This window comes from Chionomys nivalis, chromosome 14 (genome assembly GCF_950005125.1).
Source record: "Chionomys nivalis chromosome 14, mChiNiv1.1, whole genome shotgun sequence".
NCBI lineage: Eukaryota > Metazoa > Chordata > Mammalia > Rodentia > Cricetidae > Chionomys > Chionomys nivalis.
Window position 1 is genome coordinate 1230594 of NC_080099.1, and position 18721 is coordinate 1249314.

The window sequence follows — 18721 nt, forward strand, 5'->3', positions numbered from 1 at the left end:
ACTCAAGGCAGGAACCTGAAGACAGTTACTGAAGCAGAAACCCATGCAGGATGGCCCCTTACTGGCTTGCTCAGCCTGCTTTCAGTACAAATCAGGACCACATATTCAGAGGTTGCCCTCCCCACAATACCCACATCCGTGCCATTCAAGAAAATGTGCTATCTGTGATGGTGCACGCTTATTAATCCTGGCACTCTGGGAGGCGGAGGCAGACCAGACTTAGAGTTCAAGGCCAGTCTAGTGTGCATAGTGAATTCCAGGACAACCAGTGCAATACAAAGAAACATTATCTCCAAAAACAGCCCCCTCCAATGAAGAAAATGTCTCCACACACTTGCCTTCAAACAATCTGATGGAAAAACATTTTCTCAGTTGAGATTCTCTTGTTCCTACCTATGTAGAGTAAGACCACTACCACAGTTTAAAGCCAAATTTGAAGCAAGCAGTAATTAAACACTGGCCAATAGATGGATTCTGGTCAGGTCCATACCCAGGTTCCTGGGAAATGGTCCCAAATCATGATTTGCAGCAGCTTAAAGGAAAACCCATAATTCATTGCATTTCCCATCTGGTCTAGTCAGGGATAAGCATACATCCTGACATACCTCCAGCCTACATCCAGTCGGGCAAGTGTATATCGTGATATAGTTCTGTCTGTGACCCTCCTGCCCACATGATCAAGAACATCTGGTGCAGATTGGTCAGACAAACTTGTTTAGGGGAGTGAGAACATGTGGCTTGTTACCTCCCACAAACAGCAGCCTCCAACATTTCAGGAACTGTCCGTCCTTGAACAAGAGGCTTGCAAATCAGTGACATTTTTGTTTGATGGATCTCAAAGTCATAGTAATGAAAACTTAGAATGTAACTTGATTCTCACAGTTCCTCTTCTCCAACGACCCTGTTTTGCATCAAGGTGACAAGGGCGTAACCTGCACATCACATAACTTTTTATTATTCATTTTTATTTATTTATTCTGACAGTCCTTTAATTAGATTAGGATCTGTCAACTTTTTCTGTAAACTATCAAATATGTTAACTTTTGCTTGCTATAGAGCCTCTGAGCTCTTTGTTTTGAGGAAGCAGCCGTAGACAGTATGTGATATACAAGTGTGATACTTGCTTGATAAAAATAATTTACAGTCACAGAAATTTGAATTTCATGTAATTTTCTTGTTTTGATTTTAGCCAGCTAGTAGTAATACCATAACTAATTTTCCTTGACAAACATATGAAAAGAGTGATGATCTGAGTTTTGCCCACAGAGTACGTTTTGGGCCATAACACTTTAAAAGTTTAGTCCACTTACATGTAACAGATTTATTGATGTTGTCACATTTACATCTGTCATTTTGCTAGCTTTTAAATTTACTTCATTTTATATTTTTCCTATGTTAAGGGAACACTTGTGTTAAATGCATATTTTAAATGTTAACTTCAGGCTCTCAGAGTACTTTGTGATTACTTCATGGACCCTTAGTTATTTCTTACCACAGTGTACTTCAAAATAATGTTAAATCTGGTAAAATATAAATTTGCCTTTGTCCTGCTATTCCTTTGTCTTGTTTTGCATACATTGTATCTAGTGTATGGTATGTTTGCCTTCCCCCTCCTGCTGATCAGCTGTGTTGTTTTGCATACATTGTATCATCTAGTGTATGGGATGTTGTTTTGCATACATTGTATCTAGTGTGTGGTATGTTGTTTTTGCATACATTGTATCTAGTGTGTGGTATGTTGTTTTGCATATATTGTATCTAGTGTATGGTATGTTTCTTTTTCCCCTGTGTCCTGCTGATCCATTGTGCTGTTTTGCATACATTGTATCTAGTGTGTGGTATGTTTTGCATACATTGTATATAGTGTATTGTATGTTTCCTTTTCCCCTGTGACGTGCTGATCTATTGTGTTGTTTTGCATATACTGTATCTAGTGTTTGGTATGTTGTATCTCCATGAGTACTACAGTTGATTTATACTTTCCTGTGTCCTTTAAAGAAGAGAAATGAGAGGATTTAAATTAACCTTTACTTTTATCACTTCCAGTCATTGCTAAGTGACACTTTCTCTGAAGCACTTTCTTCCTGGTGTTTGTAGTTCAGACCTGCTAGCTGTCCAGCCTCTTCTCAGTACATGAATGTTTATGTTCATGCTAGTTCGTTTTTCCTGATTACCCACATTGCTTTGACTGTAGAATTCTTGGTAGCAGAATGTCCTTTAGCATTTGAATGTGTCATCCTACTCCCTTCTGGCCTCCCCTGTCTCTTTTCTATCTCTGCTTCCCTTTCTGATGAGTCCTTCCTCTTTTGCTCTCAGCCTTGCCACCTCCTGCATAGATTGCTTTTTCCTGAGCTTAGCTTCAGTTACTTTGTGTGTTGGGGGGGGGGGGCGGACTTAAAAGCCTCTTATTGCATCACGATACAGGTACCCCCTAGGCAAATTGCTGTTTTTGCCTGTATTTCTGGATGGGGCATCCAGAGCACTAGGAAATCAGTAGTCCTGAAATGACTCAGGCAGGCTTATCCATCCATGCTCTTGATTTTGCTGTGAATTGTCCTGCTTCATTCATGTCAGCATGTTGAAATAAGTGGTCTTTCCAAGTCACTCACCAAACTTTCAGTGCCTGCATGCTACTCAGGATTCCTTGTGAACTTTGGAGACATTAATAAACTGTCTTGGAATGATAAAAGAAGTGAAGGAAATGAAGAAACGGGTATAAATTAAGGAAACTTGTAGGAATCATGAGTGTTGGAAACACTGTTTTGGGTGAGTTCAGGTATCAGGGTGTTAGATATCAGGGATTTGGCTGGATGAGGTATAAGTTCCAGGGAATAGACTTCACCACAGCTGATTGAATTGTTGAATTTGGAAGGAAACTGCTGGTGAAGTGAGTGTAGGATGTATAAAGTCAGGCATGAAGACACTACTGGGCATTGTGGCATTTAAAACTAGGAAGACTTGGGCATGGCTGGAGAGGGCCTGAGGAAGTACCTTTGGCAGAGCCTTGTCTTGTAATTCACTGTTCGACTCTGGCAGGTAAGATGACTTGGAGCAGTTGTTCGGTTCTTAAGTTAAATCTGCTTAGTTGTTACAGAAAGTACCAGAAAAGGAAAATGGGCTTTCTGACAAATTTCCTGTCCTTTTAAGGTATAATTATTATTATCTATGTATCACCTGAGATGTTTAGGTATAAACACACATACAAATAGGGCCATCTTTGCATTTTGTTTTTTAGCTTTCTTTTTCTCAGTAATGTTTCTTGAACATCTTTCTTCACCTGTATGATTTACTAGTCTGTAGATATTTGATGTATGTATGTTGTTGTTTCCTACAGTTTAGACTAAAACTGTGTTTTTTCTAAGATGATTTATACATTATAAAGGTGTGTGTCATGATTAAATAGACTTTAGAATCAACTGATCAGGTGTGCCAAGTGTCTTAACAGTGTTTGTGCCTCAGTTTCCCTATTTATTTAGTGGAACTATTACTACTTACTACTAGCTACAAGCATGTAGTCTATTGCTTTAAGCACATCTCATATATAGGCACATTTTAACTTTATAAGGTAGTGGTAGATTTAGTTATGTCTAAGATAATATAACTTCTTTTTTTTTTAATTTATTTATTATGTATACAATATTCTGTCTGCATGTTTGCCTGCAGGCCAGAAGAGGGCACCAGACATCATTACAGATGGCTGTGAGCCATCATGTGGTTGCTGGGAATTGAACTCAGGACCTTTGGAAGAGCAGGTAATGCTCTTAACCTCTGAGCCATCTCTCCAGCCCCCAGATAATATAACTTCTAAGCAGAGCTGGGATATGCACAATCTCAGTCTAGTTCTACAGTGTCATAATTGCTTAATCAAACTCACAAGGTTCTAAGATGATAAGAACTGATGAAATAGTGTATTCAAAAGACTTAGTTCTTCTGTCCCTCTGATAAAATGTAGCTTATATTTACCACACTAAACAGTGTAAGCAACAGTAGATTTGTTTAAACCAAATGATAGAAGGACATTGTTGTCTTTATAGCTTTGGCACAAGAACATATCCAAAAAAACAAATTGCTAATTGAATGTCTGTCGGTTTGGTTAAAGCATATGTGAATTGTATTTCAAGTAATTTTACAAAGCTGTTCCCAAATTCTGTGTTGATGATGTTATAGTGTTGAGTTTGGATATTCTTCCCAATTTCTTGCTGCTGATTTAACTACCAAATTTTTGGGTGAAGGTGTTATCTTTTTTATATATAATTTATTTTTATTTTATGTTCATTGGTCGTTTGCCTGCATGTATGACTGTGTGAGGGTGTCAGAAGCCCTGGATCTAGAGTTACAGACAGCTGTGAGCTGCCATGGCCATCTCTTCCTCTTTTTAATTTTTCCCTCTACCCACTGCACTCCTTTCTCAAATACATGACCTTTTCAATTACATGCATATATGCACAAGCATAAATACAACCTTTTTAGTGTTGCTTATATGTTTATATGTTTAAGACTGACAACTTGAGATCGGACCATCTGTCAAGGGGCCCATTTTTGGAGAAGATTAATTCTTTCTCTATTGGTCATTAATTGCTTGTAACTCTTTCTTTAGAGGTGAAATTTTTGTGAGATTTCTTCTATCTACTTCAGGATGTCAACTGATGCCATCATTGTGTAGGTCTTGTTTAGATGACTATATTGTTAAGATTTCATGGGTCTGACGCTGTCATATCTAAAACACCACCTAGTCGCCAGTGTTCTGTACCTTTGGCTCTATAGTTTTTCTGTCCCATCTTCTGCAATATTTGTCCCTGAGCTTTAGGTGTAGGGTGTATTGTAGATATATCAATTGGGGGTAGGCACTCCATGGCCAGTTGTTCTCTCTACATTATGGTCAGCTATGGATTTCTGTGATGGTTTGTCTTACAAAAAGAGGCTTTTCTGATGAGGGTTAAGAACTACACTTACTGGTGAAAATAAGAAAATAGGTAAAAAAATTAGAATGCAGGTGGGTAATATACTGGTTTAGGGAAGTGGCAATATTAGGTTTTCTTGGGGTCCATGACCTCACCAGCCAAGGGTAGTTGGCTAGATTTTCAGCATCAGTTTTGAATCCCCTTCTATTGAATAGGCCTTTAGTCAAATGGAAGGCTCATGGTTACCCCCAAGATGTAAATGCCACTATTGCACCCTTTTGTATGTCTTGCTGTGGTGGTCATTGTAGTGGTTTCTAGGCCTTACAACTGGGTAGGTCTACTAATTGCTTTTCTCCCTTTGAATAGTCCTCAGGGAGGAGGCTTTCTGATCAGTTCCAATTTGAAAGGCAGTTTCCTATGCCTGGAAGTAGAGTTTTTGTTAGCCAGTTTATGACTCTTAGAAATATATTGTCTTGTTTTAAATTTCCTGTTTAATGAGTTTTCAAAATAAGGTATAATTCACTTACAATGAAATCATATCTTTTAGTACCCAGTTTGTAGAGTTTTGACAAATGGATCCAATCATTTAAGCCCCACCATACTTTTCCTAAATTTTTAGTTTTGGGGAGAGTTGGGGTCTTCAGTATCCCAGACTGACATTGAACTCCTTGTGTAGCTGAGGATGGGCTTGAATTGCTTACTATTCTGACTCCAGCTCTTCTGACTCCAGGTCCCCAAGAGTGACAGGATTATAGACTTGCAGGTGATGCCTGGGGATTAAACCCACGACTTCATGTATATGAGGCAAACCTCCTATTGCACATAAAGAAATAAAGAAATTTTGAGAGAGGATGAATTATCTATTGCCATTACTGTGACTGGCTTTTTACTTTTTTTTTTCTTCCATGAAACACTATTTTTACTTAAAGAACAACTGACAGGCATTGTGGTCATTCAACTTAAGTTTCAGATTTTTTTCCATGATTGTACAATATTGTTGCTGATGATCCATTTTAAAATTGTGAAAATCTGTGTCTCCCACCATTGCCTTAGCTACTTTTCCTTCTCAAAGACTTTTCTAGTGGGATCTATGGTGGTTTTCACAAATGTGATTTTTGTAAAAATAAAAACAAACATTAACTAAAGCTTAATATTACACAATCATTTAGGAACATTGATTCAAATGCAAGATACAATTAATTTGTAAGAAATAGAGTGAAAGTAAAAATCTTGATACAGTTTCAGATTTTCCAGTGCAATTTAACTTTTAAGAAACTATTACCGAGCCTATGGTTGCACATGCCTTTAATCCTATCACTTCGTAGGTAGAGGCAGATGGATCTCTGTGAGTTCGAGGCCAGTCGGGTTTATAAGAGCTAGTTCCAGGACAGGCTCCAAGCTACAGAGAAACCTTGTTTTTTTTTTTTTTTTTTTTTTTTGCGGGGGCGGGGGGGCGAGAAGAAAATTTCATTTGGAACTGAAGAGATTGCTCAGTGGATAAAGTACTTGCTACACAAATGTGGATGCCAGAATGTGGATCCTAGAACCCATGTGAAAAGATGGGTGGTGCAGCCCACCATCTGGAAACCGAGTATACTAGGGGCCAGAGATAGACAGACTCCCAGGTCTTATTGGAATATTGAGCTCTAGGCTCAACCAGAAACCCTGTCTTAATAATAAACTGTAGTAGAGGAAGAGATTGCAGCCAAAACTGCAAGTGTGTGGATGTGTGAACAGATACATACACACAAATACATGAAACAACTGCTCCTTGAATTTGATGAACTATCAGATAAAAATATGCACAGGTATATAAAAAGTATTAAGCAAACTATCTTCTCTTCCTGTGGTCTCTGTGTGTTGAATTTCTTCTTACCCTTGGAATAAAGAGCACATTGAAAGATGAAATGCAGAGGCAGATGTAAGCTCAGCTGTGTGCTCTGTCAGCACAAGATTTTCAGTAATGTGAAACGGTGCTGCTTTTCTTTCTCTCTGTTTTTACTGTTTGAAAAGTTTAGTTCTTTTTCAGGAAGCTGATTTATGTTAATGCGTAATGAGTATATTAATGTTTCTAAATAGACAGATAATTACTTTTAAACTCAGTTTTCAGAACAAATTTCAACAGACACAGAATATGGTATTAAAACATTTTGCTATTCCCCAAAAGCATTTTTCTTCTAAGAGACTAAAACATAATTATAGGTCTTCTAAGAGACTAAAACATAGATATAGGTCTTCTAAGAGACTAAAAACGCAGAAGGTGGAACGTTTAAGGATGCTGAGAGTGAGGACTGCACCTGTAGGCAGGGCGTGTGGCGTAGGGAAAGGAGCAGATGATTTAGCTTCATTGCACAGGTTTTACTTTCTCTGAGACTGAGGTTCCTTCTTGTAAAACGAGAGTAATGGAGCTACTTTGTTAACTTTAAGTCATTGTTTGACTTGTCTCTAGTTTTTGTATTAGATGTTAAAAATGAATGGCGCACATAGCCACCTGGAACCATCCTTTTAAAAAGAGGTGGTAGCACCCAGAGTGCCTCCCTCCCCATAATCTCAGCACTTAGGAAATTGGGGGCACGAGGCTCATTGAGTTCAGGTTTTTTGTTGGAGCACATAGTAAGCTTGAGGCCAGCTGGTCTACACAAGATCTTGTCTTTAAAAAAAGTGTAAAGTAATTAGATTTTTTTTGTTTATACAGTATTCTTTTTCTTTTATTTAAACAGTTTTTAATATTTAGTGTGTGTGTGTGTTTGCATGTGTCACAGTTGTTTGTATGTAGGTCAAAGGACAGCTTGGAGGTGGTTTTTGCCTTCCACTGGGACCTAGAGCTTGTGTAGGTCATCAGGCTTAATGACAAGTGCCTTTACCTGCTGGGCCATCTCACTGACCCTGTAGAGTTGTGGTTTTTGGCGGGCGGAGGGGGGGGAGATTGATTTTTTATGTGTAAAACCTTTTCCCTTGAACTATCATGCAAATTTTCAAGTGTATACGTAAACTTAAAACTTTGAATTAGAAAAATGGCAAGATTGATTCAGAACACTTACTTGGGCACAAGACAGATGGTAATCCTATAAAAAGATGACATATATTTTTGGAAGTGCAAACAGGAAAATAGATACTCTTTAAAAAATTGTAGAGTAGTCTTTGCCTAGAAGATGCAGGAAAAAAAGATTTAAAAACATATGGTTTAATTGAACTTCTCCTTACTAATATCTGGGATTGGATCTTCTCCTCTTAATACTAGAATTCAGTTGCACATGCATTGATAGCATTTTTCAAATAGATATCTGCCAAGTGCTTTTCTCGTCTGTGGTGTAGATATGTGATAGTGGCAAGCAGGACTGTTGGAACCCCAGGTTAGTGAAGTTACCATCTCAGAATCCGCTGCTGAGTCTGCTATCTGGGAGTTAGCTCCTACACCTGGGGCAAGACCAAGTACTCAGTGAGTTCATTCAGAGTACAGCTTCATGTTTAAATTAGCTTGTGCTCCAAATATTCGTAAGTATTCTATTTTTACAATATCTTTCAATAACAGTGTATGACCGTATGAAGATGATGTAGCTGTTCCTGATAGGTTGTCTAGTCTGAGTGGTTTCATTGAGCATGATTTCATGCAGATTCTGTGTACACACAACCACCTGCTCTCTGTGGTTAAAGTTGAACACTTCTCAGATTCTTTCCTTCCCTCAGCTCCCACCTGTGTTACCAGTGTGTTCCATATAACTTTGTATTCTATCATTCACATATCTATCTCTTCTACTGCCTTACTTCATAACAAACATTCATGTTATTGCACTGTGTTGTGTGTGTGGTCACTACTAACGCACTGTAGTTGTGTGTTAGTAAATCAGAGTAAGTTAGAGCTGTGCTCTGCAAATCAACTGTGTTGCACTAAGCTGTGGGTGGAAAGGTGTTAGCATTTCTTCCTGAAACATACATTCTTCTTCTAGTCGGGCAGTGGCCCTGTGATGGCCAAGAGCTGTGCCTTCAGGAGCATGAAGGGCCATGGAAAAGACGTGTCTCACAATACATGTGCACATGTTTGAAGTGTGGACTTGTTCTTCTACGGCATTAGCAGTGTCCTCACTGTGACTTGCTCCCTCAGCCTGGTGCATGGGCAGTGGACGAGCCTGGTTGGATAGAAAAAACCTAGTCCTGACCTATATAATAAGCAAACAAACAAACAAAAAACATGGGGTAAATTAAGGGCCCAGTATTTCCCTGATATCCAGTATCTAGAAGGCAGTTATCCAAATCTTCAGGATGAAATTTCAAAGAATAGATTTGGGCGCATTTGTTTTGAAGCTTAAAAAAAAATGTTATGTTTTATTTGAAAACTACAATGTTTAAATTTTTTTTTTTTACTTTTTTTTCTTTGTTTTTCAGAAAATACCTCCAGAGGTTAAATGAAGCTGGGCAGAGTTCATCCATGAGGCTTCACAGTTCCTGCCGATGTTTGGGGATAGCTGCTCCAGAGAGAAATTGACCTGTTAGGATTAGGTAGCTAGTCACAATGAAGAAAATTAGTCTGAAAACCTTCCGGAAATCTTTCAACCTGAGTAAAAGCAAAGACGAAACCGAGTTCATGGTGGTTCAGCCCCAGACCCTCGCTGGCGACTTTGTGAAAGATGACTCTTTATTTGGGAGCTGCTATGGCAAGGACATGGCCAGCTGCGACATTGGCAGTGAGGATGAGAAAGGGAAGAACAGGTCCAAAAGCGAGAGCCTGATGGGCACCTTGAAGAGGCGGTTGTCCGCCAAGCAGAAGGGCAAGGGCAAGGGCTGCACTGCGCCCACAGATGAGGATACCTTTTCCTCAGCTTCAGCGCCTGGTGGCCTCAAGGATGTGCGTGCCCCACGGCCCATCCGTTCCACATCACTGCGCAGTCACCACTACAGCCCCACACCCTGGCCGCTGAGGCCCACCAGCTCAGAGGAGACATGCATCAAGATGGAGATGCGGGTGAAGGCACTGGTGCATGCTGCCAGCCCGGGCCCAGTCAATGGTGTGCGCAAGGAGCTGCGGGAGTTGCAGCCCAAAGAGCTGCGGGACCTGCAACCTAGGGAGCTGCGTGACCAGCAGCCGGAGCCACGCCCTGAGTCCCGCTGCAGCCCTGGTTCACCCGGGGACCTGCGCCTCCATCTGGAGGAACACGTGCCTGTAGTTATTGGACTCATGTCTCAGGACTACCTTCAGTACACCGTGCCTTTAGAAGACGGGATGTGCCCTCTGGAAGGGCCGCGCAGCTGCTGCCTGGACACGTCCTCACCCATGGAAGTGTCAGCCGTGCCCTTACCCGGGGCGAGCGCCTTCTCCGAAGACGACAGTCAGGTGGACCAGGACCTGGTTGTAGCCCCAGAGATCCTTGTGGATTCTTCGGTGAACAACTTGTTGATTGGCACCACAGGAGTCATGTTGCAGAGCCCTAGAGCAGGTCATGACGATGCCCCTCCCCTCTCACCATTGCTACCTCCAATGCAGAATAACCCAATCCAAAGGAACTTCAGTAGCCTCTCGGGCCCTGATGTGCACATGACTGAAAGTGTGCGCTGTCATTTGAATTTCGATCCCAACTCTGCACCTGGGGTTGCCAGAGTTTATGACTCAGTGCAGAGCAGTGGTCCCATGGTTGTGACAAGTCTAACGGAGGAGCTGAAGAAGCTTGCAAAACAGGGGTGGTACTGGGGTCCCATCACACGCTGGGAGGCAGAGGGGAAACTGGCAAATGTGCCAGATGGTTCTTTTCTTGTTCGGGATAGTTCTGATGACCGTTACCTTTTAAGCCTGAGCTTTCGCTCCCATGGTAAAACACTTCACACTAGAATTGAGCACTCAAATGGTAGGTTCAGCTTTTATGAGCAGCCAGATGTAGAAGGGCATACGTCAATAGTTGACTTAATCGAGCATTCAATCAGGGACTCTGAAAATGGAGCATTTTGTTATTCAAGGTCTCGGTTGCCTGGATCTGCGACTTACCCGGTCAGACTGACTAACCCAGTGTCCCGGTTCATGCAGGTGCGCTCTCTGCAGTACCTGTGCCGCTTTGTTATACGCCAGTACACCAGAATAGACTTGATTCAGAAACTGCCTTTGCCAAACAAAATGAAGGATTATTTGCAGGAGAAGCACTACTGAAAGATTGGGAGCCCTGCTTCTTGCACTTTGGGGTTCAGAAACAAGACTGGAGTACAGTTTACAGACTCACATCGCCATTGAAGTCTTTGCTGCCATAACTATTTTAGTTTTTACGTGTGAAAGAGTCATCAATTTGTTCAGGAGTGGGGAAGTGTCTGCAAGGTGTCTTGAGTTTATTTTGATTCTTTGGAAAGGGATGTCTTGAGGATCTAGAAGTGTGAATTATCTTTCTTTAATGTGCAGAATAATCACAATGTGAATGACCAGATTCTCCTTAACCCCCCTCCCCAGTCCTTTGCTGCTATCCACTGTGATTCTTATGCATTAAAGCACATTTCATGTGTATTTAACCCTAAGTAAAGTTGAATGAAATGTAAAGAATAAAAATTGTTATGACGTTAAATGGCCCAGTTGAATAAATGTGTGGGATAAAACATATCTACAAATACACTGAAAAATGATTTTTAAGTCTCACACTTTAAAAAAGGTTTATTCAGAATTGTGAATTGATACAACCTTGTTTAATGGAATGCAAATCTGCAACATATCTGTACAACACTTTTCTAAATTATTTTTTAAGGATGTGATAATTGTTTTGGTTGTGAGAAGTTGAATTTTTCTGTTGCCTTCATTTTCATCTTGTGATTTGTCTCTTTTGATAAATGGCCTTACATTAAAAATTGTAAACAAATATATACCCAATTTATAAATTGTTGCCTTTTCTGTCATTAAACTCGGGTACAAATTGGCATAACTTAAAGCCCTGTAAAGCCCAAACCATTGTTAGAAAAGTGAGATGACCCTGGTTTCTTGTGAGCAGTGTGTGTGAGTGTGTGAATGAGAGATTCTTTCATTTAAATATTTTATCTATGATTTCTTTAGTCAATACTTTTTTCCATAAACTTGACAAAACAAGTTTCATAAATGAGTTGTATTTTCTTACATTGAAGTTTATATAAAGTTGTAAATTGATTTGAAGAGAAAAGTTATTTTAAAGTTGACTTATCTTTCTTCTATGTAGTCATTACAATGTGCTGGGTTTGACCATTCTACTCCAAAACAACAGCCCTGAATGACATCATTTAAATAATTGGAAATTGTGATGTGTGTGAAAAAAACTGAAAAAAAAATCAGATTTGCAGAGAGTTTCCTGTTGTGATTGTCCTTTGAAGGTAGCATTTTGGTATATGCTAATTTTGCTAATTCCTAAGTAACTTGGCTTCTCTGTTTTTTTTTATCATTGTGTTAAGAAAATGGTGTGCCAGGTTTTAAAACTTATTTTGGAATGTAGTTAAGTTCAGAGTTCTGCAATGGTGTTATAAAAATATTAAGTGCTAGTATTTAAAGATTGCCCCATTCAGAAGACATTTGTAGCTAGCTATACATGCTTAAAGAAAAATCACAAGGGTAAAGGTCTTAGGTCAAACTTTCTGGCTTTGTCATCCAAACATATCCTTCTCTTTACATTTTTCTCTATTTTTCTAGGGGTAGAATTGAGATATTGCAAGAAAAGGCACAGTGCCATTGTGTTACAGTGGTAATGGCATTTTAACTTATAAGGAACAAGGTACTTACTTTTGATGGAATGTTGGTTGGACCTTGTTACAAAGAATTTCATTTTCTAATGTGTTTCATCTAATATGATGGAATATGGAGTATACTGTAATAATACAAGCACTCATTATAAGCTATTGGAGTAAGAACTATTGCAGAGTTGTAGGCTTGTTATCAAATTAATGCAAGACACTTAGGTATTTTTTTGCAAAACTATTTATTTTTAAACAGCTGAAGATATATCTATGTGAGTTGAAAGTCCCTGCGTCTACGTTAGATGGTAGGTATTGTCACATAGTTACTGTATTGATGGTGAATGTCAAGAGGCTTCGTGTCCTCAAGATCATGGCTCATAAAAGTCTCTGGACTGTCCCCAACATGTCTCACATGAACATAGCTTGTGTCCTACCCTTTCTCATGATGCACTGTGTTAGGGTCTACCCATTAAATGCCAAGATTATTCTGATGTTCATAGAAGTCTTTCTAATAATCAGTTTTGTGCTACTTTGTAGGGAAATCTTTATTACGAAAAACAACTTTTGATGAACTGTATTTTCATACTTAACAGGACCTGTTGTAATTCAATTTGAAAGCATCAGGTTCTGATAGCTGATGAATAAAAATTGGCATTTATTGAGAAATTGGATTCACAGAAAGGGATATTGTCAGTATTTTTGTGTTTTTGTAGCCAAGACATCCATTTGACTTAAGTGGGAAACTGGGAAATACTGGCTTTGTAGGAGTCTGTTAAAAATGGAAAGAGAAAGAGTAAGTCCTTGTCTTGTATCTTGGCTTAGATAGAAGTTGGTTAACTTTCTGGGATTCTTTGATCTTAGACGATATAAACACAACCGTGAAGCTGTTCTTAATCTGCACATTTAAAATTCCTAGGTTAAAGCAAGAAAATAGCAAGGAGGAAAGCTGCATCCATTTGTGACAAGTGAATTGGTTTTTGTTTTGTTTTGTTTTTAACTCAAGTATTTCACCACCAAACGTGCTGGAGACTGGAAGTTACTTGGGGCTTCCTAGGACACTTAACACATTTTTATAAATATGAGAGCTGCAGAAAGTACTTGAAAAATACCTTGTTTTCTCTGAGGAAGACTGTTTTCTTTTTACATGGTGCAATAATCTGAAAACTTATGTCACATATCACAGTAAATAACCACAGAACTAAAAATAATTTTAAGAAAACCAGCTACATAGGGCAACCATCTTACTGTTGAATAAAATCAAGTGCCAAAAAGGCTAGCTCATTGGCATTAAGATAAAACAAAATATGTGTCATAGTTTCTGAGCCAGTATTACTGAAACAGTATGGAAGTTATTGAAATCTTACAGGTTTATGCAGTTTCTTTCCTAGTGCTAAGTATCTAACTGCTTTCAGGAATACCAACTTTGATTACTGTACATTTCACATTATATATGAAAGAAACTTATGAGTGATTCAAAATAATATATTTTGATTTAAATCTGAATTTCTTTCATTGAATGTGAAGTGTTAATTAGAAAATGGAATGACACTACCAGCAATAGACAGTTTCGTTGAATATTCTTTAATGAAGAACAATAGCCAGTTCCACAAATAACTTTAAAGTTCTAAAGGTATTGGTACGTTAATAATAAAAAAAATTGGTTTCTTTTAATACTTTTTTAATCCTGTAAAGTTTTTATAACATCCTTTTTATTGATTAGTCATAACAAGGCAAATATGTACTTTTGTTTGAAAAGTGATCCAAATTCTCCAACGAGAGAGGATGAGGAGGTCTTAGAATTTCCAAACAGTATGTATTCATGTTGGGGTAAAGAAGTCTCATAGTTGGTGTGCTGTGAGATTAATACCTGCAATCCAGATTGCTGTAGTTTACACTTTGTACGTTTCAAATCAGGTGTGTACCGTTTGTACTGAGAACACCACAGAATGAACTATCCAAAGTCCATTGATTTAATATGTGTTTTGGTTTGTAAGCGAATTATAGTAATTTCTTGCACATTTTTTGGAAATCAATTGTATAAAAATTTATGTATCTGCTTCTAGATACAGTGTGTAAATAAAAGTTTGGTTCACAACATCTGCCTTGTCATCTGTAACATCCAGGTGCAGGTTCTGCCTTAATTAGCATACGATTAGCTGGAGAGTTTATGCATGGTCCATCAAGTGAGCACTGAAGAGTGGGAACAATATCTTAGTAGAAAGGGAAACATGAAGTGTCATTTAGGATGCCCAACTAGGGGTCAGTTGATGGTGTTGATAAACTGCAGTGGTTAATCTAATGACTGGAGTGAGTTGAGAAACTGACTAAAAGACTAAATTACAACTAGCAAAGTACTAAAACCTTACAAAAAGGAAGTTAGGCTAAGTGATTATGCTTGTCTAACTATGAAATGTTTGTATTAGGATATTAAAAGGCATCTTATTATTTAATAGTATTTTACCAGAAGAAAAATCTATAAGAAAGGTTTCCAATATTCACTGAATTTCATTGTCTAGTTTGTAAAAATGTGTGTGTGTGTGTGTGCGCAGGTGTGCATGCATGCACACAAGCTGAGACACAGAAGATGCCATTGGATGTCCTCCGTCACTCGCCTATTCTGAAATCAAAATCTTTCCCTGAACTTGGAACTCAAATTTTTTGGGTACCAGAAGTCAACAAGCCTCAGGATACTGTCTGTCCCCCTCAGGGGTGGGGTTTCAGTCATATGTGGCCCACCCAGCTTGCTAAATGAGTGCTGGGATCCTAACTCTGGTCCTCATTATGCAGCAACAACCCTTAACCACTGAGCAACTCTCCAACCCAAGGTGTCTGCTTTTAATGTTCCTGTCTTATTTTTCTCTAATGACAAAATACCCTGACCAAAGTAGTCTGAGGGAGGAAAGGTATTTTTGGCTCACAGTTTAAGGTTTAGCCCACATCAAGGAAGTTAAGACAGCAGGTGCCCAAAGCAGCTACTTTTCCACTTTGCATTTAGTCTAGAATCCTATCTAGGGAATGGTGGTACCCATATGAGTGGATGTAAGTCATAAGATAATTTCACACAGGTTTGCCCAGAAGCTCAATTTCCCGGTGATTCTAGATTGTTTGACAGCACTACCACAGTACCTAAATGTTTCGGTGAAATGTTGCTTGAGAATTTCTCCCAACATATTTTAAAGTAAACCCTTAAAAAATATCATAGGTAATTGAAAATGAGTTTTAATTTTACTTGTTGAGAACTACTTTAAGAAATTTGATGATAGTAGAACCCAGATAATCAAGTGTTCTATTCAGTTTCCAAAATTTATTCAGTTGAAAAGATGGTACTAATGAAAACCTCAATTATGAGACTAGAATGAGCAGACCTCAGCCATTGTATGATAGACTAAGAACCTGTCAACATGTACAGATGGACAGATTTTTAAAAAGTGACCCAGATGCTGATTCTCTTGAATATAATATGTAAACATTGCATAAAGATATCACTTAATACTCCCCTGTGTCTTAGTTTCTTTTCCTTTTGTGATAAAATACCGTGACAAATGCAATTCAAGGAAGAATGGATGAGTTCTGGCTTGTGTTTCAAAGATACAGTTTGTCATGGTGTCACACAGCAGGAACTTGAAGCAACTGATCACACAGGAAGCAGAGAGCAAGGAATGTTTATGCTCAGCTCATTTTCTTTTTACACAATCTAGAACCAAGGAATGGTATGGCCTGCTTTTAAAATGGGTCTTCCCACCTTGATTTAATCAAGATAATCCCTTATAGGCAAACTCAGAGCTAAATCATCTATGGAGGCCTGTTTCCGAGTTTTGTCCTATTAACACTTAACACTAACCATCATACCTTCTTTTCTCAGTCATTATCTTGATAATAACACAGTACTGTGAAATCAGAATGATTTTCCAAAATCCTCTATGGCTTAAATCATATCAAATCCCAAGATTTAATAAAATCCAAATAACCAGTAGCTTCATGGTTCAACTTAGCTAAGAATAGTTGTTTCATTTAATGCCCTGCAGGGCAGACATCAAAGACAAAACTAAACTTTTTTATTGGCATAAAGACTATTAAAGGAGGTACAGATCTGTAGCCTGTTTCTTGGCTGTCTCATCCAGGGTGTGTTTAGGAGCATGGTGAAACTTATTACCAACCCAGCTTTTAGGTTTAGAACTTTTCCTAGAGCAGTTTCAGGGCCTTTGAGGAAACCAGGAGAGGGTTTCTCTAAGAAAATAGATGACTCTTATCTGTAGAGCAAATACAGCAAAATTATGAAGACCCCAGTGAGTCCTTCCTGGCCTCATGGGCAATGCTCACAACAACCCAGAGCATTTCAGACTCTGTATACGAGCCAAGCTGGGACCCAGGCCTGCAAGTCCAAGGATCTCTGAGGTCCAGCCCAGGCAGCAGTCAGTAGTGACGGCATACTAGGAAAGGGTTATTTTTTTTTTTTTTCGAGACAGGGTTTCTCTGTGGCTTTGGAGCCTGTCCTGGAACTAGCTCTTGTAGACCAGGCTGGTCTCGAACTCACAGAGATCCGCCTGCCTCTGCCTCCCAAGTGCTGGGATTAAAGGCGTGCGCCACCACCGCCCGGCTGGAAAGGGTTATCTTTAGAGTTAAACTTCTTATAGTTATTTTGAGCACGTCAGATTTTTCTGTTTCATATAAACTACTATTTTTTGTATACTTTAAATTTTAAGAAAATTGCATCATTTCTCCCTTCCCCTTTCTTTCTCCAGCCCCTTCCATCTCTTCCCAATGTTTTCCCCTTTGCTGTCATATTGATAGCATCTTTCCATATTCCTATACCCAGGTGCATGAAAACAGACACACACACACACACACACACACACACACACACACACACAACCTGCTTTTATCCACCATCCTTTTGATGGTCATTCATTCTGTCCCATAGAAGAAGGCAGACAAGTGGAAGTGGGGGTGTATTTGCTGAGAGACTAGATGATATTCCTAAAGGTCTTGTGAAGGGGGTTAGGAGTAGAGAAACATGCCCTGAGGATGCAGGATCTGGTCCTACAATAGCAGCTCACTCACTGAAAACGTCAGTCTGGCCTTGGGATGCTTAATTTATTTTTAGCTTAACAGTGGATTTCGTTTACTTCCACCTTCAAATTCTTAACTCCTTAACTGCCCCAGGCCCAGATGTTTTCTTTCTTTCTCTGAGGCTTTTAACTTCTGAATCAAAAATAGTTAACCTTTATTCCAGTTGAATTCGCCTACCATAAAGCCTGATATTGTGGTATCCAGTAACGTTTTTATTTATTCTTCTTTAAAATTTCTGCCGTGGGTCTGGAGAGATGGCCCAGCTTCCCCTTGAAAAGTGCTCAATGCCCCTCAGATACTCCGAGTTTTGTGATTGCCACATACTTGGGCAGTTCAGGGCTATTTTTAACCAAAGCATCAAGAGACCCCTCTCCTCTCTAAGACTTCACTACCACATAAGATTTTTTTCCTGAGTCATCTGTGCCTTCGAAGTGACAGTTTGGTGTGTGAATGCGCTGCTCTGTATTTAGAAAATTCCAATTTTACAGAAAGATCTGTCATGAGCCTTTGTTAGAGTATAGTTTTAACTGGACATGGGACTCATACCTAAAATCCTCTTTCTCGTTAGTTATAGGCAGGAAGATCGGGAGTCCAAGATCATCCTCTGCTTACATAGCTTGGTCAAGATTACCCTAGGCTACTTAAGGAACCACTGGCTTTGAGGAGAAAAATGAACTGTTTGCTAGGATGGGTTCATGGGAGAAGTCAAATCAAGGGCTTCTGGAAGTCTCAAAGTCTGATTCCAGCAAAGAACCAGTAGCAACTCTAAGAACAGCTAAGTTTGTATGTGTATGTGTATGTACATGCACTCATTCAGATGTTTGTGTGTGTGTGTGTGGTACATGCATGTTATGTACATTTGTGTAAGTGTTTGAAAGCTATAAGTTAACAATGTGTCTTCCTCAGTGGCTTGTCCACCTTAATTTTTGAGGGAGTGTCTCTCCCCAAAGTTGAGCTTTCTGTCTCAACTTAGAATGACTACTTAGTAAGTAAGCCCCAGGGATCTGCTCATTTTCACCCTTCAGCACCAGTGTTACATGTATGGCTGCCATGCCCAGTTTTTTATTGTGGGTGTTGGGGATCAAAAT

At 39.2% G+C, this 18721-nt stretch overlaps 1 protein-coding gene across 3 annotated transcripts in view; it reads left to right on the forward strand.

The window, feature by feature from the left end:
* Positions 1-14649, forward strand: part of Socs6 (suppressor of cytokine signaling 6) — a 28464-nt gene extending 13815 nt beyond the window's left edge. For 2 of the 3 annotated variants that reach the window (XM_057789079.1, XM_057789080.1), the window contains exon 3: positions 9285-14649. In XM_057789079.1, coding sequence (XP_057645062.1) covers positions 9412-11034 — 1623 coding nt within the window. In that variant the 5' untranslated portion in view covers positions 9285-9411 and the 3' untranslated portion in view covers positions 11035-14649. Of the gene's footprint in view, positions 1-3663; positions 3753-9284 lie in introns of all 3 variants that reach the window. The other variant, XM_057789081.1, reaches the window with a different exon arrangement.
* Positions 14650-18721: the final 4072 nt, after the last annotated feature.